At 42.3% G+C, this 25,209-nt stretch overlaps 1 protein-coding gene across 1 annotated transcript in view; it reads right to left on the bottom strand.

Moving 5' to 3' along the window:
- The window catches only part of slit3 (slit homolog 3 (Drosophila)), a 295,699-nt gene that overhangs the window by 57,312 nt on the left and 213,178 nt on the right, over positions 1 to 25,209 (bottom strand). Inside the window, exons 8-16 of the mRNA XM_069669598.1 lie at positions 23,132 to 23,295; positions 20,880 to 21,024; positions 17,080 to 17,151; positions 15,188 to 15,259; positions 13,325 to 13,396; positions 9,898 to 10,041; positions 8,922 to 9,085; positions 5,122 to 5,272; positions 1,663 to 1,737 (exon numbers count right to left, since the gene is read on the bottom strand). Coding sequence (XP_069525699.1) covers positions 1,663 to 1,737; positions 5,122 to 5,272; positions 8,922 to 9,085; positions 9,898 to 10,041; positions 13,325 to 13,396; positions 15,188 to 15,259; positions 17,080 to 17,151; positions 20,880 to 21,024; positions 23,132 to 23,295 — 1,059 coding nt within the window. The remainder of the gene's footprint in view (positions 1 to 1,662; positions 1,738 to 5,121; positions 5,273 to 8,921; positions 9,086 to 9,897; positions 10,042 to 13,324; positions 13,397 to 15,187; positions 15,260 to 17,079; positions 17,152 to 20,879; positions 21,025 to 23,131; positions 23,296 to 25,209) is intronic.

Below are 25,209 nucleotides of genomic sequence, written 5' to 3'. Positions count from 1 at the left end.
GAGAAGGAGAGTGTTTGAGGAGAGGAGAGGAGGAGATAAAGGAGACAGGGAAGGAATTGAAGAGAAGGAAAATGGAAATGAGTGCGAATGCAGCCAATCTATATCGTCAGTGACACTGCTAGATGGTTAGCAATTTCCTCTCCAATAAATCAACTGCTGCTCTCTGCTCTGTCTTTCTCTATCTCATTCTGACACACACACACGCACACACACAGAAACCTAGAGTAGATAAGGAGTGACTGTAAATCTGAACCGAAGGCCCATCTTCTATTTCCATTTAATATTCGCTTCCTCCATACCTTCCATCTGCACTTCTTAGCTCTCCATCTCCCTCTGTCCCATCCTCTTACTTGTCTCCCACTCCTCTTCCTCCTTCCCTTCATCATGTGTCAGTCATTTTTACCCCTCCCATCCTTCCATGGGTTTCGTGCACCTTTCTCTAGTTCTCCATCTTTAATTTCCTTATTCCCGTTTTCTCTTTCGACTTCTAGCTTTTCTTGCATCCTTTGTCTTTCCATCCACCTTTCCCCATCTGTTCTTATTTGGGCCGACACTTTTCCCAAAACTCAAGTTCGAACAAATTAATAAGAACAAATAAGAGAGAATGGAAGTGCGTGTGCACAAGCTACGTGAAGTGTCGGGGACCGGAGCAGTGGGAGAGCAGAGAAAGGAGTGATCGGTAGCTGTATAAACAACTAATGTACAGTTTAGGCTGTATTTATGCATAACAAAGCCTACGACTCCTCAAGACTCAAGCAGCGCTCCAATGTCTTGCACCCTGCAGGCGTATCAAAGTGACGGGAGTCAGCCCTGAAGCTAGCTACAGCTTCAGCCCTGGAGCAGAACAACAATAAGCCTCCCCTGTGCTTTCTGACTACGGCCATCTGTTGGAATACAGGGCACACAACTTTAAACGTGAGAGCAGATTACTAATATGTTCTTTATCTGCTGCGCTTCAATTTTGAATCGATCACATCATTACGGTTCGAGCTATTCATTTTTCACCAGGTTTGAATGATATATTGAATTTCAATTGAAAAGTGAAATCCCTAATTCTTATATTAGTAATGTTGTGATTGCAATGCTATTCATTCTTTTTCTCCACAAACAATATAAAGAGCAGGGGACAGGGGAAGACCTCCGTTTCGTTCTCTTTGGTAATTGTGGGAGCACACTTCCCAGATATCCAGACAGTGTTGCATGTGTGACGTCCACGGTTGGCTCCGGTTGTAACTCTTGATTTTCCTCGTTGACGGTCGCTTTCCTTTTTGCCTTCATCTGAGCGTCAGGTTGTTTCTTTTTCTTTGGCTTTTCACTTCTTTCTGAAGTTGTATCTGTCGTCATCGATCTTTTCTTTGTTTGTTCAGCCACAGTAGATTACTGTTTACTCGCAACACTTGCAGAGGTCGGAAAAGCAGCCTCTTATCTCCGCCTATTTTTTTTTTTCACATAAGTTGCACCAGACAGCCAGTCAGTAATACTGCAAATGTAAAGGCTTTCATCAGTGGGCCACATGCTCAATCACCGTTGTGTTACCTCATTTGGCGATAGATAGTGACTAAACAGACATTTATTTAAATGAAAATCTTCGAGATGGTCACTTTAAAAATAATATCTAACACTGACTAAATGAGAATGAGAGGTGTTAAAAAGTATACGTACATTTTCTTCAAGTTAGGCAGCTTCTTAAACGTTCCCACAACCTCCAGGACGGCAATCTCATTGTCGTTTAACCTCCTGCAGAGAGAAAGATGGAGGGAGAGAGTTAAGACATTTATTCTCCTCTCTCAAGTCAACACACACAAATGAACATGCACACACTCAAGAAGAAAATGAGATGGAGAGAGAGAAAGGCTGCATGAAGGTTAAGAGGCCTTTAGTGACTGCTGAAGTATGATGCTGCCTGGAAAACAGAGGGAGGGAAAAAATAACCTAACATAGTGGAGAAGAGAAGACTAGAGAAAGAAGAAGAAAGGAGCAATGAATCCTTTCTATGCGGTCATCAATACCCACAATGCCCTAAGCCAGGAGGAAACAGTTTGAAAGATAGTAAGCTAGACATCTGCTTTATTGAGGTAATTTGTACTAAAAGGGTGCTGCTAAAATGTGTGTGTGAGAGAGGTAGAGTGAGAGAAACTGAGGAATGAAAGTGGAAAGTGCAGCTGCAGGGGACACTTTCTAATGAGCAACAGAGGGAGTTACAAGATGGATCAACCTGGGTGAAGCCGAACTGGAATAACATTGAGTAGAGGCCGAAGTCGGTTGCTGCTTGGTTGATTTGCAAATTTTAAGCGTAGCGATTATGGATGAAACATTTCTAATCTCTTTACCATGTGATCTAGGGCCCTCATTATCAACGCGGCATTTTACTAAGTGCTGAAAAAATTCTCCCTCATACTCATTTGACACTCTCAAGGCCAGTGTCAAGGATTTTCATGGCTTGGGGAAGAGTCACAAAGAAAGAAAGACAGACAGACAGAAAAGTGAACGGGAGGCTGAAATATATATAAGCCTTCAGCTCAGGCACAACCTCTGCTGATTTCCCCTGATAAGGCGGGTGACACAGGGCACGAAAGGCAACTTGTGTGTGTGTTTATGTGTGTGTGTGGTCGGTTGTGTGTGTGAGGGAGAGAAAGGGTGTCAAAATGGGAGAAACTTTGATCTGCCCTCTAACCAACCATAAAGGACAAAGTTTATATATTTGACATGGAGCACCCTGGGACCAGATCGGCAGTAAAGGAGGGAGAATTGGAGGATTAAGGGTTCACTAAGAGCGCAAGAAACAAAGAGGAAGAGGGACAGAGGACTTGGAGGCTAATGGTCTGTAGGATACTGACATTATTAGTCATCTAAAGCGGCTGCAATGGCTGGACTCACCATACAACTAATTCCTTTGAGTTATACAGCTGAAACAGCGTCTGCCTTAATGCTGCAATTGGGCTTTATTCTGCTGCTATTCTCCGTTAGCACAACAGTAATAGCCACGGCCATCCCTCACTTACATTTTAAAGCTTCCAGTGATTCAGCATTATGAGGTAAAACTTTGCCTCGGGCCAGATTCCTATTTCCTGACTGAAAATATTAGCTTATTGAATATTTGATGAAGTGCCAGGTGCTGAAAGTAAAATGGGGCCGGGTGATTTTAGCCGCAACACGCTTTTATTGTGTCACGTTCTGAAGTAGGAAGACATTTTAAGGAATATTTATGTGACTTATTAGAACTTATTAAATAACATCATAGCAATGTCATCGGTTTAGTTTACTTGCATACTTTCCTAATTGCTTAGCAGTGTCGGGTAACGTTAAACAAGGCTGAGTACATCAGGTCAATGTTTTGTGGGCAATGTGTTACAAGGACTGTCCTTATGAGCCCGATGACGTGTTTGAAAGCAGGTGCGCGCTGCAGACGTAGGTGAGCACAGCGGACGAGCAGCAGAGGAGCAGCCCCGCCTACCCCCAGAACCAGGTATCCAGAGCCGTATAGACAGAGAGTCTCGTCAGTGGAGGTCCAATATGCTCCATAATCTGCTATTGCGATGTCGCAACTCTCTCTCTCTCTACGGCTCTGAAAGTACCGCCACTCACTCACTCAGTCAGTCACATACAGACCCGTGTGTAGGGCTGACCCCAGCGGTCAGCCAAAAGTAACTTGTTATGTTACTGTGTTACCTCCTTAAGGGGGGGGGGGTGTTTGTCATTTATTGTTCAAACTAATGGTTTACCCTCCATATCATTCTCATAATAACAGTAAAAAAGTTTGTATTTGAATATCCTTGTTAAAAAATATATTTTGTCCTGTCAAAATATTACATTTGTTTTCATAAGGGGAATAACAGAGGGGGGCTTCTTACCCCAGTTTACCCTACTTTTACATGACCAAAAATGAACCCCCCTTTGCAACTCTTTACGCCTGTCGCTTATATTGCCAGAACGGCGTGTAGCCTACTGTACGTCTACCTTTGAATACATGACTGTACCGTCATTGCACTGCCTTGTTAACGGCCCATCATCTGTAACTCTGCATCCTAACAACAGGAATGACAGATGCAATATAACCTTTATTATGCTAACAATCTGACAGTGAACTGGGCAGATGCATAGAGTATTAGACACAACACAGGCTCTTAGTCGCCACCAGCTCTTCGCAGCTGACATGTCCTTATCGTCCAGGCACAACTTACATTTCACCGTGATGTTGTTCTTCTCCCTTTCGCCCAAAGATTCTAAATTAAGGAAATACTTCGACAATGTAAATGCTATCCTCTCTGCCATCTCGCTAGCTGAATTAGCTAGCTACGCATGCGCACTGACACAACTGCATTTTCCTTTCGCTGGTGCGCAGCTATCTGCCAAGAACTCAGGGAGACAGAAACAGAGCTTCGGGGATTTTCTTTTTTGTGGCAACAAACAGAAAAGGGAAATACGCCTTTTTTTTCTCCAAGTAAAAGATTAAATATCGGATTACTTGAAGCAAAATTAACTTGTTATGGAACATTAGCATAATACTTTACCACTCTTATATATGCTATCATTATTATTTTGTTCTCAGTCAGTGGCTCCAGCAGATTCTGATCACTTTCAGATCTTTTAACCTCCTTCACAATCACATTACAGTATTCTTGTTGCGGGTTATCAGTTACTCCCTTTCCATTTTTTTGCAGAAAAAATGAATGATCCATGGGACTGCTCAGTATTCTAGTGTGAGACCCTTCGCCAGACATCATGATGGCTCCTTTGGGACTTTGAGAGAGATGGAAAAGACTGTTGAGAGGAATTTTAGTCTGAAAGCCAGGAATGAAAAGTGACGTTCGTGATACAGCTCAGAGATGCTGAGAGGCGGAGGGAGAAAGCAGAAATGCATATGTGCAATGCATACAGTATCTGCACGCCTACACGCTTGGCCTGTGCACGACTGCATTTGCATGTTTCCATGAGTATGGGTGCGTTTTCTTGTGTGCGCGTGTGCTGAGGAAAGTGAAAAAGTTCTTGACAGGTCTGTGGCATGTTAAAGGATGTCTGGTGGTTATAGTTGCAGGATAGAGCAGTCTAACACATGGTATACTATTTCTGATATTTCACCATGTGTTTCATACAATAACCGTGTAACACCAGATGACTTACAGGTCTGTGGTGTGCTCAGGGATGTGTGGAGGAACACGGGTCAGTTTGAGATTGGAGCAGTCGACCACGGTGCCTTCACAGCGACATTTCTCCGGACACACGAGATCCTGGAAACACTCCCCACTCAGACGGCTGCGGTAGTCCTCCTGACCTGCAGAGGGAAGAGGGACAGAAAGAGCAAAAGAGTGAGAAATAACGTAGGAAAAACAGAAAAGAACAAGGAGGGTAGAGAAAAGGAAGAGAAGAAGAAACGCCAGGTAAAATAAGACAGAAGGAGTTGGAAAGGGGAAGACAAGGAAAGATGGGAAGGGAGAGAAAAAGACAGAGACCAGGGAAAGAGAGAAAGTACTTAATATTTAACTCTGTAGGTTTTAATACATTTTTTTTTTGCCATTTACATATGAACAGAAATACATTTTTTCAACCTTAAAATTGAGGAAAACAAAGTATTAAAATGTGTATACAGCTAATAGTGAGAAAGAAAAGATTAATATTTGGATGTAGCCATGTCAAAAGTCTGTCACAGTCTCAAAAATTCTACCCTTGTTCCAATTCTGCTGTTAGGACATAAATTAACTCTATATCAAAGAACAGGCTGCACGCTGCAGCAGCACGGCTGTGTAGAGCAGGCACAGGGCTGATACAGGGAGGGGTAATTCTGTATGGCTGCCATTGTAAATCACATTAACAAACAGATATCCATGTGGTTTAATGGAATCATTCTCTCGATGAATGTGGTTTAACCCCGGATGTTTGTGTTTAACAAGGTGAGCCAGAGACCACTTCTGTTATTTAGATGTAATGCGAGCAGATATTATTTATGACCCTGCGGAATAGACCTGGTTTAAATCATGCGGCACTCATATTCGTGCACCACATGCACTCTTTATTGTTCTCACGGTTATCATTACTTCTTTCTGTTCTGAAACTTTTCTGTCTATCTGTTTTCTGTCAATTTAACCTTCCCCTGTTTGTTTCCCCTTTGATTTCTGATTGCTTTTATATTGGAACAAACTTCTTCATCTTCTCCAGGCACACACGCTTTATGGCTCAGTTATTTGCTATTTGTCATTGTTAAAAAAAACATGAAGACCACCTATTGAGTGGTACTCTGCGATGAAAAACACTGATTTCAACTTAAAGATGAGTGCTCTTTGAATGGTGCCTCTCTGGGCTGCCATAAACCTTGTTGTTTGGCAAGTTGTTGGGAAAGGAAAGAACAAGGGAACAAGGACGAAGAGAGGAAAGAATTGGAGCGAGGGTTTTATACACTAAAGGAAAGGACACCTGTTTAACAGTATTAGCTTGAGGTTTTCATTGAATTTCCTAAATTGAAGCAGAAAAGGGTGAAGCAGTCTTGACAGAGGTGGTCGAAGCAGCCATGCTAGCCACTGAAGCACTGCCATGCCATTGGACAACTTGTCAGTAGAGATAGGGTTAAAGGTGTGTCTAAATCAGGTTTAGCCACACAATATTTTCTTGTCTGTTGTGATAAAAAGCAGGTGGGACATGTCGGTAGGAGCTAGCATGGCTAAGGGGCTAACTACAGCTGTCCTGTACAGCTTCTTATCAAACACTTTACTGTTAATATAGAACTACCTCTTGTAGTGTGTCTTATTTTGCCAGACTTTGATTTAAACAACAATATAAACAACCTTCCCTTTGTGTGTTGTGGTGAAAAGCAGGTGGACATGTTGGTAGGAGCTAGCATGGCTAAGGGGCTAACAACAACTGTCCTGTAGAGCATACAGCTTCTTATCAAACACTTTACTCTTAGCAAACCTCTCTTACCGTGTCTTATTTTGCCAGGCGTTAATTTAAACAAGAATATAAACAACATTTACTTGCGTGTTGTGGTGAAAACCAGGTGGGACATGTCGATAGGAGCTAGCTTGGCTAGGAGGCTAACAACAGCTGTCCTGGAAAGTATACAGCTTCTTATCAAGCACTTTACTGTTAATATACCTTTCCTAGTGTGTCTCATTTGCCAGGCTTTGATTTAAACGAGAATATAAACAACATTTACTAAATGACTTCAGTCCCAACCCTTTCTCTAACTAGCCAGGCATCAGAGTTGCGATTTTTGGTGTGAAGGTTTAATCAACTTGAGTCAGACTTGCCCAGTACCTATTTACTTTTTCATTGGAATGACAGAGAAGCAAAATCTGGTGTGACTGCGCTTTAACAAGCGTTGTTCTTTATGTGGTTTGAGATGCTAACAGAGACATATCTTTGCTTTTAAAGGGAAACAACATTTCTGAAAGTCTGCTGAGAAAATTGCTTCTAAATTTATGCTAGCAGTTGAACATTGATGGAGGATATTGGTGTTTCATTTTTTCTACCACGCTTATAGTCCCACATATCAGAAGCCCTACACACACAAACAGATGTTCATCTTATTTTTTGCTCCAAGGCGTGTGATTGGCTGGGAGAGGCAGGTGGGCGTGTGCTCGGCGGTCCCTGGCGCTTGACGGAACCATGTGATGTCACAGTAGGCGGGGCCACATGGTTAGATCAAGCACAAGAGACAGCTGCACGAACCAATCAGAATGCAGGTCCACACAGGAGGAAGGTGGGGCAACAGAGAGCTGCACCAGTCAGTCAGGGGGGCGGGGCGGGGTCCATACAGGATAGGAGAGGCAACAGACAGCTGCAGATCCACACAGGAAGGGGGACAGGAAACAGAGAACTGCCCAACCAAATATGCGCAAAAATGTCCACACTGGTCCAGAGAGGAAGAGGAGATGCAAGGAGAGGCATGGGGCTGCAGAGAGGAAGGGCTGAAGCAAAGAGGACGGACATAACCAGCTGTAGGAGCATTTCTAATCTAGCTTGAGAAGAGCGCTAATATTAGGGGCTAACTTACCACTGAGACCTTCCACCCTTACAAATGTATCCTGTGCTCATGTACTGCAAAGCCTTCATCAGTTGTTGGTTATGCTATTCCTTTTGAGCCCAGTTTAGAGAACAGGAGGGCTGAAAATCTCATCTGCAAATTGTCGGTCTAACAGGCTTTTAACATCAAACAGATGGAACTAAGATTACCTTTTCCCCAAATGTTGTGCATTAGTCTTTCAGTATCATAAATCTGCTGACACATTAAGGTTTTAGCCTCCTAATAAAAGACAACTTCTGTGATTGAAGGCGACTAACGCAAGTCAAATACCTGCTGCCATACAACCCGCTTTGTTGCTTATTATAAATACAAACACAAGATACCTTCACATTTTAACCTCTTCAGATAATAGTATCACTTGATAACCATTTCGCAGCACAGTCCAGGTCAGAATAAGTATACAATGATAGTTGGAACTAATACTAAGGTCCCCAACAGTGCTTGTAAAAAGTAAACAAATAGTTTGTAAAATGTCTTTAAGGGGATTCTTAATATTAATTTTCCAAGGCTCCATAAAAAAGCATTATATTTAATAAAGAGAAAACAATGTGAAGAGCCGCTGCAGAGAGGCACTGTGGACTTTAAGTGTATATAGACACACACTCATTCACTCGCTCACACAAGTGGGCGATCACAGTCTATGGCCGGTCCCTGCTGAGCTGGTTATTGTGCTGTTTCAGTATACTGAATTGGTCTGGGTTGTAATTAGTGAGACTCAGGGCTCGTATCAAAGGAAATAACAGTAATACAATACTACCACAGAGAGACATACAGACTGAATGTGGAAGCTTGTGTGTGCTAAACAATTTCAGTTTGTTATTGCACACATAAACCAACATGTGTGTGTTTTAAACTACGTGATCGTTATAGTTTACCCGTGCATATTTAATGTGTCGTATCCTACCTGTGCACCTGAACTTCTTCCCTTTGACCTGGCTGATGCGTTTGTTCGCCAGCCTTCTGGGGTGGCTGCAGCGCGCTCCACTGGTCTCAATAGGGTTGTCAAACAGGTAGTCTGCCAGCCACTTCAGGTGACAGTCACACATAAAGGGATTCTGTGCCAGATGACTGAAAGAGAGAGAGGGAAAGAGAAGAGAGTTGAAGATGGATTTGTCATGGGGAAGGGAAAAGAAGAGGCCTGCACGGTCTCGACACCTGCTTCAATTGTCTGGTTTCTCTGCAGCACTTTAAAACCAATATCATATGGTGAACCAGAGAAAAGAGCATGCACCACACACTGATACTTTAAATCAAGCGGCCTTTTGTAATTTTGGTAACATATGATCCAAGCATCAAGGTAATACATGTGCAGTCTGTAGTATGTTAGTCCCTTTCCTTTGTGTTTCTGTATAATACTTTTTAAACATTGCTTCATTGCTTAATAGCTTAGTCTATGAAGAGGTCACAGAGGTCACAGTGAAGCCTTCAAGTAGCTAGGTTTGTCCATGTAAATTATGCTAATTTCAAGCTTCATATTTCACTCTGTGATACCTGTGGAGTAGCTTAGCATAATTTACAGTTAAAAAACGCCAAATTTTTCTCACACTAGTGCTCTGTGCAGGCCCTCAATCAGCCTCTGCCTTAAACGACTCAGTCAGGTCTGTCCCTTTAAGAAACCCCACCCCTACAAGCCCGCTTTCTTCTGATTTGCCAGCTCTCCAAAGCCTGCTGAGGCTGCACTTAGAGTGTGGAAAAAACAGTGTGAAACCTGGCGTTCACAGCAGCCTGCAGACTGAGCTGAGCTTACTCCAACATACTTTCACCTACAGATTTGAAACTTCACCCACGTTTAGTCTGGACATCCAACATTGTCACATATATGTCTTAAACTGTGAAACAGCATAATACCCCCTCTTTAAGTAATACCCCTCCATACTTACAGAGTCTTGATGGAGCGCAGCGGGGCGAACAGTCCTTTGCTGATGGTTTGCAGTTTGTTATCGTACAGCGACAGCAGGTTGAGGTTCTGCAGGTCTTGGAAGGTGTTCACTCTCAAGCAGTTAATCTTGTTGGCATTCAGCAGCCTGAAACAGATGGACGGACCATTCAGCATCAGATTTTTATTTCTGCATTTATTCTACTTATTTAGCTTTATTATCTCTGTGCAATAAATACCAAAGATAAACTCATACGCAGATGATGAAATCATTTATTTTACCAAGATGCATCTCTATTACAAAACAACAACTCTTCTCCCCTGTCCTCTTCTTCTCCTACAGCCTCTCCCCCGTTGCCTCTCCACCCTCTTCTCCACACACTCTTGATTATATTTTCGTCTGGCCGTGACACATAAATCTGAAAATTGCGGTTTTACATATTTTCAGTTTTCCTACGGAGCAATTGGTTTGGAGCGTAATATCTTGTTTTGACGGGAGAAACGGACTGTGAGGGGAAAAGGAAGGAGGAAGACAAAAGACGACGTGATGGAGGAAATAAGTGGGTGAGACAGTGAATGGAGAGGCAAAAATTTGACTTGGAGTGACACAGATATACAATTAAGTGAAAAAGGGGCTGACAGGCCCAATGGAGGAGAGAGAAAAGGGAAATGAGAAATGTGATAGAGGGATTAAGTAAATGACAGGAAAGGTTTAAACCTCCACCCTTTCCTCCATCTGTCTGTCCTTTCACACCTGCAGTTCACTAATAAAGCTAAGTTGACAGCTTTTTGCCTGTTTTTCACGTCCTTGCTGTCTCATTCCTGATCCTTTGTGCTCTTTTATCACACAAACACCGTCTTTTCTTTCACTCTTTTCCCCCCTCGCACTCTTACTCTCTTCCTTTCTTTGTCTGACAGGTGACTAACTCGCTGCTTGGTACAGCAGCTCAGCTTAATCATCTCCAGTCGTCCTAACGAGCACCTATACTGGCACAAACCTTGTCCATGCGCACACAAACAAACTCACAGGCAGGTACACGCACACACATGCTGCTCTGCGACATATCCACGCCTCATTAGGCAGCTCACAGGAGGAACTAATTACTTGAAACTGCACCAGTAAAACAAAGCAGCGCAGGCAATATAAACAGCAGACCGGTAGCTATACAAAGCAATAAACACATCTTTGTCATGGAGGGTTAACATGCTGCTTAAATCTGATGTATAATTTACAGTTATTACACTTTATGGGAGAATAACAGCATCTTAAAAATTCCTGCCAAACTGACCGACTTTTTAGGGAGGGGAGGCGAAATATAAAAAGACATATTCCCTCCCGACGCCGGCTCGGCGAGCGCCAACACCCGCAGGCGGTGTCTTTGTGGGATTGACCAATGATGTGGCAAGACATGAATATTAACTAGTCAGTACTCTATTTATTCAATGATTGAAGCAGATAGAAATGCACAGAAACAGTCTAGATTTATCATATTAAGGGAACAAACATGCATGTTTAAACAAGCATTAAGAATTTAGAGTTTTATGACGGCAGCATCACGTCAAGGTCGGAGGGATATGCTTCTCCAATCAGGGGATTCTAAATGTTAATGATGCTATACAGTGTGTTTCTTCAGCTTCTTACTGAATCTCATCTGCATATATATGTTCCTCCATATCTGTCTTCCTCCACATGTCTATATCTTTTCTCCATCTTTCCATCTCTATCCATGAATTTATCCATCCATCCACCCCCCTCCCCCTTCTTCGTTCTCTCCGTGTCTGACTATGCACCATGCATCCCAATGATCCACCTAAGCCCGTAAAAGGTGTTTGCGGGTTAGATTCACTCATCCTCATTCTCTTTGCTTGGCTTCCCTTTACGATGGAAAAGCCCCGAACATTAGCAGTTTCTGCAGTGGACTGCGGCATTTGCAGGGACCATATGCCACATACAGTACCGATGTCGCTGGTACAGGAGTTTTTACAGCATGCTGAACCACTGCTGCAGTTTGAACCTGTGCCCACGAGGAGTTATTCAGCATGGGTCTACAGTTTAGTGTGCACACACCCAGTGCACAACAGATGGAGGGTTAATGCATGTAGAGGGGATTCTGCTTTAGCTGCCACTGTGCTACAGTGTATCAAAATCTGCTATTACCTCACATAATTACCTCCATACTTTTTACTGAAGTAATAAGGGCCTTCAACATTGTCCCTAGTTGTGATCATGATACAAAGGTAATGTACTTTAACAATGACCCTCTGATGCTGAGTCACCAAATCACCCTAAAGAGGGAATATTAAAACACAAAACAGCCACATCTCAACATCGTGATGCCCCAAGATTACACTGGAAGTACAGTCTGCTACATTTTAAAAGATGCTAATTAACTCTTAAACTTTTCATTGCAAGTTTCCACTTTATCTCCAATATTTGAATTCACATCCTGGAAGCCACATTCAGTTTTCTGCACATATATCACCTGCAATAAGCACCTGTGTGTGCTCTGTATTCTAGATGTCACATGTTCATTGGTGGGCTGCACAGTGGTGCAGTGGTTAGCGCTGTTGCCTCACAGCTAGAAGGTTCCTAGTTTGGATCCTGATTCGGACAAAGTGGGCCTTTCTGTGTGGAGTTTGCATGTGTGGGTTCCTTCCAGTCCAAAGACACGCTTGTCAGGTTAATTGGTGACTCTGAATTGCCCGTAGGTGTGGGTGTGAATGTCACAGGTTGTCTGTAGCCCCTTTTCCACTGCCAGTTCAAGGCCGGATTATTACGCCTCTGTTACATCCGTGTTCTCTGTGGAACGCACGGACGCGTAATGGTGGGGCGAAGTCGTTCTGCCTCTAAGGTAGTAACAGAGGCGAAACAGCGTCTGCGTAAACAGCGGAGCCGGCACAGCGCTGTGTGTTTGTATGTGAAGCATGCGCTGTTTGTTTACACCTTGCGCACCTTGTTGTTCTTCCATAACACTGGAACACTCTGTAATAACACACACTGGGGCGGCTTTACCCCGGCGTTGATTGGTCCAATGTAAAATGGCAAAGGCTTCCTGATGGCGGAGCTTTGTTACGGCGCTGAGGCAGAACCGCACTGTGTCCAGGGTGTACCCCGCCTCTCGCCTAATGACAGCTTGGGTAGGCTTCAGCTCCCCTGCGACCCTGAACAGGTTAAGCGGTATAGATAATGGATGGATGTTCATTGGTTGCCTCATTGGTCCAGACCTTTCTCTTATACAAACTTTCTTTGAACCACATATTGAACCAGACTGTCTTAAATCCACATCAATACAGTGTTTCCTGGGTACAGTAGCTCACCCTTGTTTAAGTGTGATGTCCTTTTGTTTATTTCTTTGTTTTCCAGGGGGGGACCACACACACATCCTCACACAGGTACACACACAACAACAGATCACACAGACAGTACTTACAGTAGCTGCAGGGAAACCAGTCCATCAAACAATCCCTTGGGCAGCTCTGTGATCTTGTTGCCATACAACACCCTGCACAGGACAGACAAAACAACATCGTTCTGGTTACATTGTGTACTCGGCTGTGCTTACATTTAAAGACATATGTGGTCTGGAGCTGGCTGCAAGGCACCGTAAAATGTTCTGCATCCACAAGTCTTTTTTATCATTTAAGTGTGTGTTTGGGATTTTTTAGTGTTTTAATCTCGAAGCTGCTGTCATGAGGAACAGCGTGCAGTGAATAAGCTGCTGATATTATTTTGTCTTAAGACACTTTAATGACTCGGTTTGGAGGATTTCACTAGTATCCCTTCACATTTGGCCATATTTAGTGTAATTTAAAGTATTATGCTTTCATATACTGTACGTATCATACCTTTTAAATACAGTTCAATATGGAAAAGCAAATACTTATAGTTTGATGCCCATGTTAAATTGTTTGTGAGTCCTAGTCGCTGCTCAGTTGGCTCAGTTAGCTTTGTGATGTTGCTCTCTTCAGATATATATGTATAATAGAGCCCTTTACATTGTTTCAATGTTACAATTTCATTTAGCAGACGCTTTTGTCCAAAGCGACGTACATCTGAGTTAACACAAGATCATCATCATTAACATCATCAGTATCAGCTGGGTTTTTAGCCTCTTCTTAAAGGTGAAAGGGACTCTGCATGCCGAATTAAGTTTGGTGGCTCGTTCCACCACCGGGGGACTACAGAGGAGAAGAGTCTAGTTAGCGACTTAGGGCTCTGTTGTGACGGGAGAACCAGGTGCCGTTCATTGGAGAAGTGGGCGGGAGTGAGTGTAGACCTGGATGAGGGCGTTCAGGTAGGCAGAAGCCGATTTTGTTGCTGTTTAGCGAGCAACAGTGTTTTGAATTTCATGCGAGAAGCAACTGTGAGCCAGTGGAGGGATATGAACAGTGCAGTGACGTGTGCTGTTTTTTGCTGGTTATAGACCAGTCACGCTGCTGCGTTCTGGATCATCTGCAGAGGTTTGAATGTGTATCAGGGAGAAACTTCAGTTTGAATACGTGGTTTCTACTGGTCAGCGAGACAACAAATCATAATTGGAAATTTTGTTTGTCATTTATTTCATAAAACTGCACTGATTCATCTCTCTAAGTCTGCTCAGAATGAAAAGAGACAACACTCCCAACCTCGTTCAAAAAACTATTTCAGGGACTAAAAAATAGTGTTTTATATTGAAATAGGCAAAGTTGTGTTTCTCCAGTACGGTGCCGTTTTTAAAATGCACAGCAGTCATTTAGGCTTTTCTCACTAAGTGAACTGTTGAAGCAGTTCTCTCGTTTGAGCGTCAAAAACTGAAATAATATTTAAGACGTTCCTCAAATTGCAGTTGCAACTATTTAACTCACTTCAGTAACTTTATATTTTGCTACATCACGCCTCAGCTGGCCGCTGCTCCAGGAGTCGTGCCTCTTTGTGACATTACTGTTCAACACACTCGGCTGTGTGTGTGTGCGCGTGTGTGCTTGTGTGTGCGTTTTAACACCCAGCAGAGTTCACCTTGTCTGCCCCTTCTTGTCTGTCGGTCTGTCTCATTTCCATGCTGCGGATTGATTCAAATTAAACTGTCCTTCATGTTCTTATCACATTCACCCTCAGTGATTACAGACCCGTACAATTACACACGCTCACAAGCAAATACAGTGACACACAAACAGCACACGCTGCAGCGTTGGGGTCCAGTTGTCGACATCGACAGCGACAACATTTTTATTTGCTAAATGTCTGGAAATGCAATTACTCTCCTGTCTGGATTTGTGTGTGTGTGTGTGTGCGCATGTACGTGTGTCATACTTACAGTGAGGTGAGTGAGCGAAGGCCGTTGAACGCATCTGCGGCAATGTCAGAAATCTGGTTCTTACTCAGATCACTGGGGAGAGAAGGAGAGGGAGGGAGAGAGGATATAAGTGCATTACTGTAATACACAGTAATGGGGTTCATTCATGAATGTCCTAGAACTGTCTGACAAATGATCGCAAGAGAATACATCAGCAGAGGTCAAGGCAAGGGGACAGGAGTAGAAAAAAAGTAAGAAGGGCTGAATGTGTAAGTAAATGTGGGACAGAGTGATGGACAGAGAGAGGGGGAGAGATGAAGAGACAGGAGAGGGAGAGAGAGGCTGGAAGCAGTGGCATGTTAAGTGCAGTTCATGTCATTCACTTCCACCTCTGTAAGATATATTATTTAACACTTTTATTAAGGTTATGGAGGTGTGTGTATGTGCCTGTGTGTGTGGGGGTGGTGTTTAACCTTCCAACCTTCCACAACTTTGCAAGTCTGGCATTTCCAGGCATTTGCATGATAAGGACATTTTTCACCAGTGAGCTTTACGTGAGTGGGTGTGTGTGACAGAGACAAGAAGAGATGACCTGTGTCAGAGTGTGTGAGGGTGTCTGTGCTGGTTCAGGCTCCAGAGGCCCTTCTTCTAAAATACTGCACTATATTACCTACAATGTGTAAATGTTTCAGGCATCAGTAAGTGATTATTCTTCGGTTTGTAAAGTTCTAGATTGATGCAATTTTCTGCTACAAAGACAAAAGCTTTACTACAAATAAATACAAGAAATGGTTTAGGTCCATTTTGCTGCACATTTTGTTTCCCACCTTAAGAAAGTGACATATAAATCTACGAATACATTTTCTTTATGTGGTCAGACCTGAATAAAATCCTTAAAAAACTTCCAGGTGCCACATCTGAACCTTATTTGCACTTGTGTAATTAAAATATATATTTTGACTCTAATCTTTAATCTTCAAAGAATATCTCATGATATGCGATCTAGATGATAAGGATGGTACTGATGAGTCACGAGATATGAGTCGGGGTCATCCAGCCTCATTTATAGATTTGTTTATAGCTTTTAAATCAGTTCATCATGCAGCAGTGTTTTTATTTATCTATAAAACTTTAATACAGTTGCTTCCACCCTATATTTCTGACTCCACACTCCATTTATTAGAACAGAATTTGGAAAATTTTTATTCTCTAACAGATTCAAGATTAAAGATGTTTATTGTCACCTTGGTGACATATTGGTTATGTCAAGTACAATCGTGTGAAATACTTACGTTGGGACGCTCTTGGGACAGTGCAGCTTATTTATGGAATAATTTGCAAATGCCTGTTGTTTCATTTAGTTCAAACTGTATCTGTTTATTGAACCATTTTATTTACATTTTAGATGTAAAGCTTTATTGTTGTATAAGCATTGTTTTATATCTCAATGCCATTGTACATCAGCATAACTCCTCAACAGACTTTGAGTTCACATAAAGGTTGTATGCATGCATGCTAAAGCTGTAGTCATGTATCAGATAGATATCTGACCAAGCAATATGTTAAAATCCACTCAGCTAGGACTCAATATGTTAAAGTGAATCGGATCATCCTATGTTTGCTCGCTGTAATTATCTAACCTCGGAGTGCCCCAAGGCTCTATACTGGGTCTTCTTTTATACTGTCTACATTAATGTTTTATAAGTGATACTAGGAAGATTTGCAAAGCAAATGCTACAGCTGGTATAGATGACCACTATGAACTGATTAAATGCAGGTTAAACAAATTGATGAACGTGTAAATGAAATAATACATCTAAAGTTTTAATGTAAGCTAAGTCATGGTTTTGCATGGCTGTACAAGCATATCTTGGTATGTGTTTTAGAGTGTACAGAGTTTTATCCAGACTTACATCCTCTTGAGCTTCTTGTATGCAGTAAAGGCTCCAGCAGGGACACTTTTAATCAGGTTCTGCTCCAAACGTCTGAGAAAGAAAGAGAAAAAAAAGGGAGACAAGGAGGGAATGGGGAGGGGTGGAGGAGAAAAAGGGCGTTAGATGATCTTTAAAGATCCTTAAAATAATAATTAAAAGACCACATTCCCCCTAAAACAAACACTGAGAAGATTTGAATAAAACTTCAAAAGCAGCATATCATGCATACAATTATGAGCTAATTTCCCTTCCTTTCAATATTTAATTTCACCAAGGACAGGGAAAACACTGGTTATTATCAAGTCCCGTTTTACCCCACAACCACAGACAAGCACAAAGGCACAGAAAGTTCAAAAGGTGGCTGTTCCAATCAATAGCTACACAATATTTCTGCAGCTTGGTTTTCAGCTGGGTCAGGGCAAGGTCACTTGAAATGTTGAGTTTTGCAGCTCAGCATAAATGAGCTAACATGGGACAAATCAAAAACTGGGCTGTTGACCACGATTCCTGTTTGCTTATTGAGACTATGTTGATTTGGTACAAAGATGTACAACTAGCTAACTGGCTATATAAAACTTTGGAGGACAATTTGCACAAGGGGCTATTGGTTAAGATGTATCTGGCAGCAGTATATTAACAGTTATTATTTTTCACTAACATTTTTCATATTTTCTAATTTAACCATTCAGAACCATTCATTCCTCGAGCCGCGACCCTCAATTCTTTGGGTGCAGCCAGACTTGTATTTATGAACACATTAGAGCCAAAGGGAATTTATTACATCTGTTTCCCTGGAAGACTACAGACTCATTACACCATACTGGTCTGAATTTATATATTCTCACATGGGGAGCCATCAGAACCAGGCACAACGCCTGCTGTTGGGGAAATGTATTGTTAGTTTAGCCACTACTCTCCTGATGATGTCGGCCACACCTCAATCTATGTAGCTCATGCATTCTTAATGTCTCCTTGTTGCTGTGGTGAAAAGGTGGGAAGGAAGCAGAGAGGAGAGGAAAGTAAACAAAGCAGAGGAGGGGATGAGAGGAGAATAAAAAGTCGTGTAGCGAGAAAATTAGAGGAAAAGAAAGGACAAAAGGTGAGAAGAGAAATCATAGGAGGGGAGTGGGAAAATAGGACGACAGCGGAGGAATCAGAGGAGTGGAAAAGTGTGGACAACAGGGGAGACGAGAGGAAAAATCAGAGAAGAGGAGGATGCGGTGAGGTCCCAAGGCCAGCCACAGGGTCAGCTGTCAGAATGATAAATGGAAACTAATCCACCCTCCTTCTTCCTCTGCTCCTCCTTTTCTGCCCCCACCCTGTCTTGCTCTTGACCTCCATCCACCATCCCCTCTTTTTTCCTTAGTGTACACATCTATCTATCTATCTACCTATCTATCTATCTGTCTGGATGTTTGGCTGGCTAGCTAGCTAGCTCTAGCTGTATAGGTTTATATCTTTCTTGCTTGCTAGCTTGCTAGCTATCTATCAGGCTATCAATATTTGTCTGTCTGTCTAGCTAGATCTAGCTTTATAGGTTTACATCTTTCTTACTAGCTAGCTTGCTATCAAGCTATCCATCTTTGTATCTGGCTGGCTGTCTATCTAGATCTAGCTGTAGGCCTATAGGTTTATATCTTGCGTATCTAATGTTGCTAGCTATCTATCTCGCTAACTCATTTAGCTAGCTGTTCATCCTTGTCTATTGTCACTGTTTTGATAAAAGACAATCCTGGCAAAACGTTTTGATCACATTTGACAGGATTAAAAAGGAATTTTAGTGAAATTATTGCACCAACTCTGGACTGCTGCCCTATAACTGTGTCTCTAAAATGAAACGCTTACGTGGCGTATAAACACAACCTTTACAGGTGTCTGTTTCTTGGCTCGTGTCCCTTTCTTAATGGCCACAGCTCACGCCCTCTGGCAAGCGACAAAACCTTATAACTTGTAAAGGGGTCAAAATAAATCAAGGATGTGCAGATATTGACAAAGACAATCAAGGCGCACAAGTAACAAATTATATCTGGGGGCTTTAAAACAAGGTTGAGACAAAGACACTTAGAGGCTCAATATCAACGGATGTATTAAGGGGAAGACATTTTAAGAGGCAATATAAAAAATCTATAAGGTGAGGCAGCGATTAAACGACAGCTGAAACAGGATTTGGATTTGGTTTGGCAGGAGAGCATGTTCGCAATAGGCTACATCTGCACACACACATACAGTGTTTTTAAAGGTCACTTGAACACATCTCTGCTGTTCTTAAAGTTAAACGCTTTGAGAAAAACCTGTTTTGTTAAATTGCATCATGAATATATTTGACTCGAACAGACGGTTTGGCACACACACTTGGAACTGTCAAGTTGCATGCCGCATAAATTCACGCAAACATGCACACACACATTTGGCAGTGATTCTCGCCACCAGCATGCAAGTAGATGACTTTGTCCATATTGAAGGACTGACGATACATCATTCTATTACACTCCATTGTTTCTGGCTGCAGCAGCAACATTTATCATAATGGATTAAATGCTAATTCTGCGTGTGTGTCTGTGTCCTAGAGTTCTGATCAGATATGCTTTGGTACCTGTGGCTCAATCACAATGCATGTGTATCTGTGCCTGTGTATACAAAACAGGAGTGTCTTCATATATGCGTGTGCACGGGTGTATATGTCAATGTGAATCCATTACTTATGCTAGGGAGGTATAGCAGTATTGGTGTAGCGTTGCAGGGGGGGGAATTGCTTCCTTACTCACAGAGCAATCAGGCAGCTGTCCTCTGAACAAACAAACAGGGTACAACGATCAATACAGATATCAAACACGTCCCACTGTGGCCTGTCTCTGTGAGAGTGTGTGTGTATGTGTGGGTTTTAAATATCTGACCAAGAGACAGATAGGAGGAGGGAGAGCAAAAGACGAGGCAAAGGGAATGAGTGAACGCACAGTTTAGGTTAATTCCCAGCTAGCAAGGAACGTTCCCATAACATCGGCTAACATTACCAACAAGTTCTAATTACGTTTGAAAAAAAAGGTTTTAATCTAATCTTCAAAGAACGTTTTAAGGATGTTTATCATTTCAAATAAAGTTCAAAGACAAAACGTTTTAACTGCAACATTCTGAAGATATTTTCGGGATGTTATTGAGGCCTGGGATGTCAGAACGCCTTTTATAAAACATTTGCTCAATGTTACATAAAAACAAAGGTAGAACATGCTCACTGCAACATTCTGAGGATCTTTTCAGGATGTTAGTACGGCCTGAACTATCAGAACGTGATTCATAAAACGTTCCTGAAATGTGATTTGAACATTCTCACTGCAACTTTCTGAAACTTTTATTTCTCCTATTATTAAAAGGAACATTCTGGGAACCAAATAATAACTTCCCGCTCAAAACATTACCAGAACATCGTACGTAACATTCTCAGAACGTTTTCTAGCTGGGTTAGAACGTCTGTTAAGGTGAATACAATTGAATAAAGATAGCAGTTTAACTGTGCATGCTGTGTGAGAGTTTTACTTTTGAAGTGCCATATCTAATCTTCCAACTGGAATCACATCTCTACTATTTTACACACGTTTACATACAACCAGTACAACAGCAAAACATGTTGCAGTCCATGAATAAAGAGAAGGAGAAACATGGAAATCACTGCAGGATTTCTTTGTGCATAAATAAATGATATAGCACAACGGCAGAGAATATTGGACAAATCATGTAGGACTGTAGGAACATACAGATGTATTAGTAAAATAAAGCAGTCTTACATCTCCACGATGCCTTCAGGGAGGTTTGCAGGTATTTCAGTCAGACCTTTGCGACGACAGTCCACGATGTTGTTGTTACAGCTGCAGGTGGGCGGACACACGGCCAACTGAGGAACACAAGTCCTCGGCTCTGTCTGTGCTGGACCTGCAGACAGAGACACATACAGACACGATGTAGCAGATGCTGAATCAATGAAACATACAAAAGCTTGAGTTCACTTTTGTTGGTCTGCAGCCAAATATGAGGAGGAGAAGAAGTGAGCCCTCCATCCCTGCAGCTACATTTACTCTTATATAAACTTTAGTTTAAGTTTTATTCCTTAAATTCTTTATATTTTGTGTATTTAATTCTATTTTCTTTCAGTGTGATTGTTGCGAGTCTCAGTGGGGAGTTTAAGTGTCCCATGATGGTCTTCTTGTTGCTACACAAGTATATGAATCCTGCTGAGAGTGCAGTTTCTTTGGGGAGAGATGCTACTTTTGTTGGTATGGGACAGTAAGAAATCGATTATAAATTGAATTTTTGCACTCTGGTTGCGGTATGTACGCAACAATCTTGCTTGGTTTAAGCAGGAAAAGCAATAAAAAAGAAGGAAGAAAGAGTTGGAACATGGATAGAAAGATAGGACGGGAAAAGGCTTAAATGGTGAAAAAGAAAAAGCTAGTTTAAAGTGAGTAAAGGGAAGAAGGAAAGAAAGACGGTGTTATCGACAACTACAGAAAAGTGTAGTAATGGGAGGCCTGTTAAGGAGCATGTAGGCAGAAAAAAGAGGCTAAAGGCTAATAAAGAGAGCACAGCCTGACAGTCTATTAGCAGAGAAAGCTGAATCAGAGGCCTATAAACAGAGCCTATACAATCTACAGCTGATAACACCACTGCTCTTATTCTGCTCTTTTAGCTGATTACGTGCTCTACATGGAGTAATTCTCTCACAGCTTTGACCTTAATGCTGAGCTGTGTGGAGCTGATAACAATGCTGACGGTAATAATGTCCGGTATGTTTATTAGACTCTCTGTATGTTGTACCTCTGTGTCAAACAGTCAACGGCACTACATCAAGCCATTAACTCCTTCGTGAATCTGATCTGTATTCTGTCAAGTCTGTGTACATTTTTCAGCAAAAACACTGCTTTTGAGGTGGGTTTTTTTGCCTTTTTCTGCCTTTATTTTTAGAGAGGACAGTGGATAGTTTTGGAAACGGGGAGAGAGAATGGGGGATGTCATGCAGCGAGGGCCATGGGTGGGAGTCGAGCTAAGGGCCGCCACGTCGAGGGCTGTGGCCTCTGCAAATGGGCCGTCGATTTAACCACTGAGCTAAACTGGTACCCCGATTATCCTCTTAAAGTATTTCAGTTGTCGAGTTAGTTAAATGCAGCGGCAAAACTGGCGACTTTTCCAAAAAAATATTTTCACGGTTTTTGTTCCAGGGCCTATTTAAAGAGCAGCTCCAGTCACGTTTTAAGACATAAAATGCTCTGCTTGCTTCTGCTCCTCCCAAGAAATCTCCTCCTTCTACCTCATTAAAAATACACAACCCTGCATAGGCCCCGCCCACTATGCAAATTTCCAACAGCCCCCTCCGTTGCGAAAACAAAACACGTCTCTGCCATTTTTTAGTGCCAACTTGTTGAAACTTAGCTTAGCAGTCGTAACTTTAACGTCAGTTTACGATGACGGTTACAGCTCGCTCATCACCAAAGTGGTTGCCATAGGTTACACATAATGATATGCATAGCCTCACCCCGTCCATTAACGGGATTGGCTCCTTAGGTTTGTGACGTCTCAAACCTGCCAATCTGAAAACGTGTTGTTCAGCCTGTCCTTGGTACACTGTAGTTTAAAAGCAGACAGGCCCAGCCATGGAGATGACTGCTGATGTTGTCCCTGATATGTCTTGTAGCACATGAAGAACACCACATGGAGATGTTTACAAGGTTAAACACTTGATTTTAACTGGAGGGGGGCTTTAAAGTATTTCATTATCGTGTTAGTTTGATGTAGCAGCAATTGAACCCAAACTGGCGACTTTTCCTACAAAACGTTTCATGTGTTTTGTTCCAGGGTTATTTAAAAAGACGTGGGTGAAGAAAAACATGACATGAAGTTAGAGTTTCTCTCTTATGAAAGAGTCACATCATCACTGAAGGAATATTGTTCCCCTTTAGAAGTACTAGAAAGGTGCTTCAGTGTGTCCTTCAGCCACTGTTTATTTGATATTTCACGGCAATATCGACTGTTCATGTATGCTCACCATTGCAGACAAAATCCTTCTTCTGCACATCCGGTACGTTGAGGCCTCTCATGTGGGCGGGGGCCATGCACTGGGTGAAGGGAGCCAAGCCCCGCCTGGCTCTGAGCCAATCAGAGAGCCAGGACAGGTGACAGTCACAGTGGAGGTTGTTGGAGTGCAGACGCCTGAAACAGATGGAGACAGATTTCAGGAGATGGTGCAGAAAATAAAACTTGATCTCGATTGTCCTGTCTGAAATGTTAATTTTGTCGACACAAAAGTTTCTCAAAAAGTCTGTAAAGTTAAACAAAAACAAAATCAGTTTCAGTCTGTATTCAAACTGGTTCTATTTTTCACACAGTTTACATCCCGGGCCGGGACTGTGGGGCTGTTGCTTAGGTGAAACACACAAACAATGAGGCAGCCACACAAAAACACACAGAGTAATATCCTCTGCTCTCATTTCCCCAAGGTCTGTGACAATATGACTCCCTATAGAGAGGACACACACACACACACACGCACGCACACACTACACACAGACGGCTAAATCACAATCCATTCAGACAGACAGAGGGAAACTGAGACAGAGACAGAGATGGGAGAAGAAACAAGAGCATTATAATGTTGGAACAAATAGTTGAGAAAAGATTCAGACATGAAGTGTGTGAACACAAAGAAAGTGAGTGTGAGAGAGAAAATTTATATAAAGACAGAAATGAAAGCAAAGAAATGAGCCAGAGAGGAAAAATAAAGGAAATAAATAAATTGTGGAAGATCTTCTTATTTCTTTTGTGTATTTTTGTTCATTTTGGCCTGATTTCACAGAGTGAAAGAAAGTCCTGTAATTACCTGGGCTGCATCTTAGATACTGCAGACAGAGACATTTAAAGGGCCAGTTCACCAAAGTTACAAAAATGCACATCCCTATTGGCGTACATTTTGGTTTTTATGTTCTGATGTTTTCAGGTATCAGCCTCTAAGTTTCCCTTCCCAGCTCCCATACCAAAGAGGTGTGCATAATTCTGTTGGTGGTGGCCAATGCATTCAAAACGTACATTTGAATAACTCCACAGGAACTCGTGTCTCCAGAGCCAACGTCCCTGTTGCTGGGGAAAATACACAGAACGCACTAAAACAACAGTTTTCTTTGGGAGTATTTCTTTGGCAGAAAGTCGTGCCAATCCCAACTGTGCCATTCCAACTGTTGATTATGTTGAGTAACTGGAACATTGTTTCTGGAAGGATTTTCTCACAGCGTTGTGAATGGCAAAAACAACATGTCATTTACCTCCATTATAACAGGTCGGGAGGGACAGATGTCAGAGACTGATATTTCTAAACTAGGAATAAAAAGTATCTGCATGGCTGTTTCTCTCACTTCTTACTGGATTTAACTCAGACGAGTTTGTAAATTCTTTAAACTGATCTTTTAATGTTTCCTAAAGTGTGTGCGGCAGCCCCCTGGTGGGCTGTGAAGGATCTGCAGGTAGGCGGCAAGGGATCCTCATCCATCCATTATCTATACCACTTCAGGGTTGCAGGAGGACTGGAGCCTATCCCAACTGTCATTAGTCGAGAGGTGGGGTACACCCAGGACTGATTGCCAGTCAGTCACAGGGCTGACACACTGTGACCCAATCTCCGTCCTAAGCACTGAACCCTCATGGACTTTATTGACGGCAGGCGTGCAGTGCGCGAGTGCATGAGTCTGTGAGGGTTTGACACCTGCATAAAAATCAAGAATGGGACACTCTATCATGGCATCACCAGCATTATTATCAGGCATTATTTTTAATCCTTGGCGAATATTTGACTGAAAAACGTGCTATAAATAACCACATGTGATTAATTAAATGTATTTGCGGTTCCTGTGACTGTCCACGCTCGCTTTGATTACATTTAGTGGGGGGCTGGGCAATCACGTTTGTATACGTCACCAAGTTGACTATGAACTCTGGGTAACTACTAAAGGAAAGTCTGCAGATATGCGGACTCACGGAAAGTCCGCAATTTGCATCAGAGCCCTCACACACTCGGTGATTTGACAGTGGGACAGCACTAAGTGCTCACACACTTACCGGGAACGCACCTCAAAA

The sequence above is a fragment of the Semicossyphus pulcher genome, unplaced genomic scaffold (genome assembly GCF_022749685.1).
Source record: "Semicossyphus pulcher isolate SPU_LCO1_2020_fin unplaced genomic scaffold, fSemPul1.0.p SCAF_2, whole genome shotgun sequence".
Classification (NCBI taxonomy): Eukaryota; Metazoa; Chordata; class Actinopteri; order Labriformes; family Labridae; genus Semicossyphus; species Semicossyphus pulcher.
The sequence above is the reverse complement of the archived record's forward strand: the minus strand, read 5'-3'. Positions and strand labels throughout refer to the sequence as shown.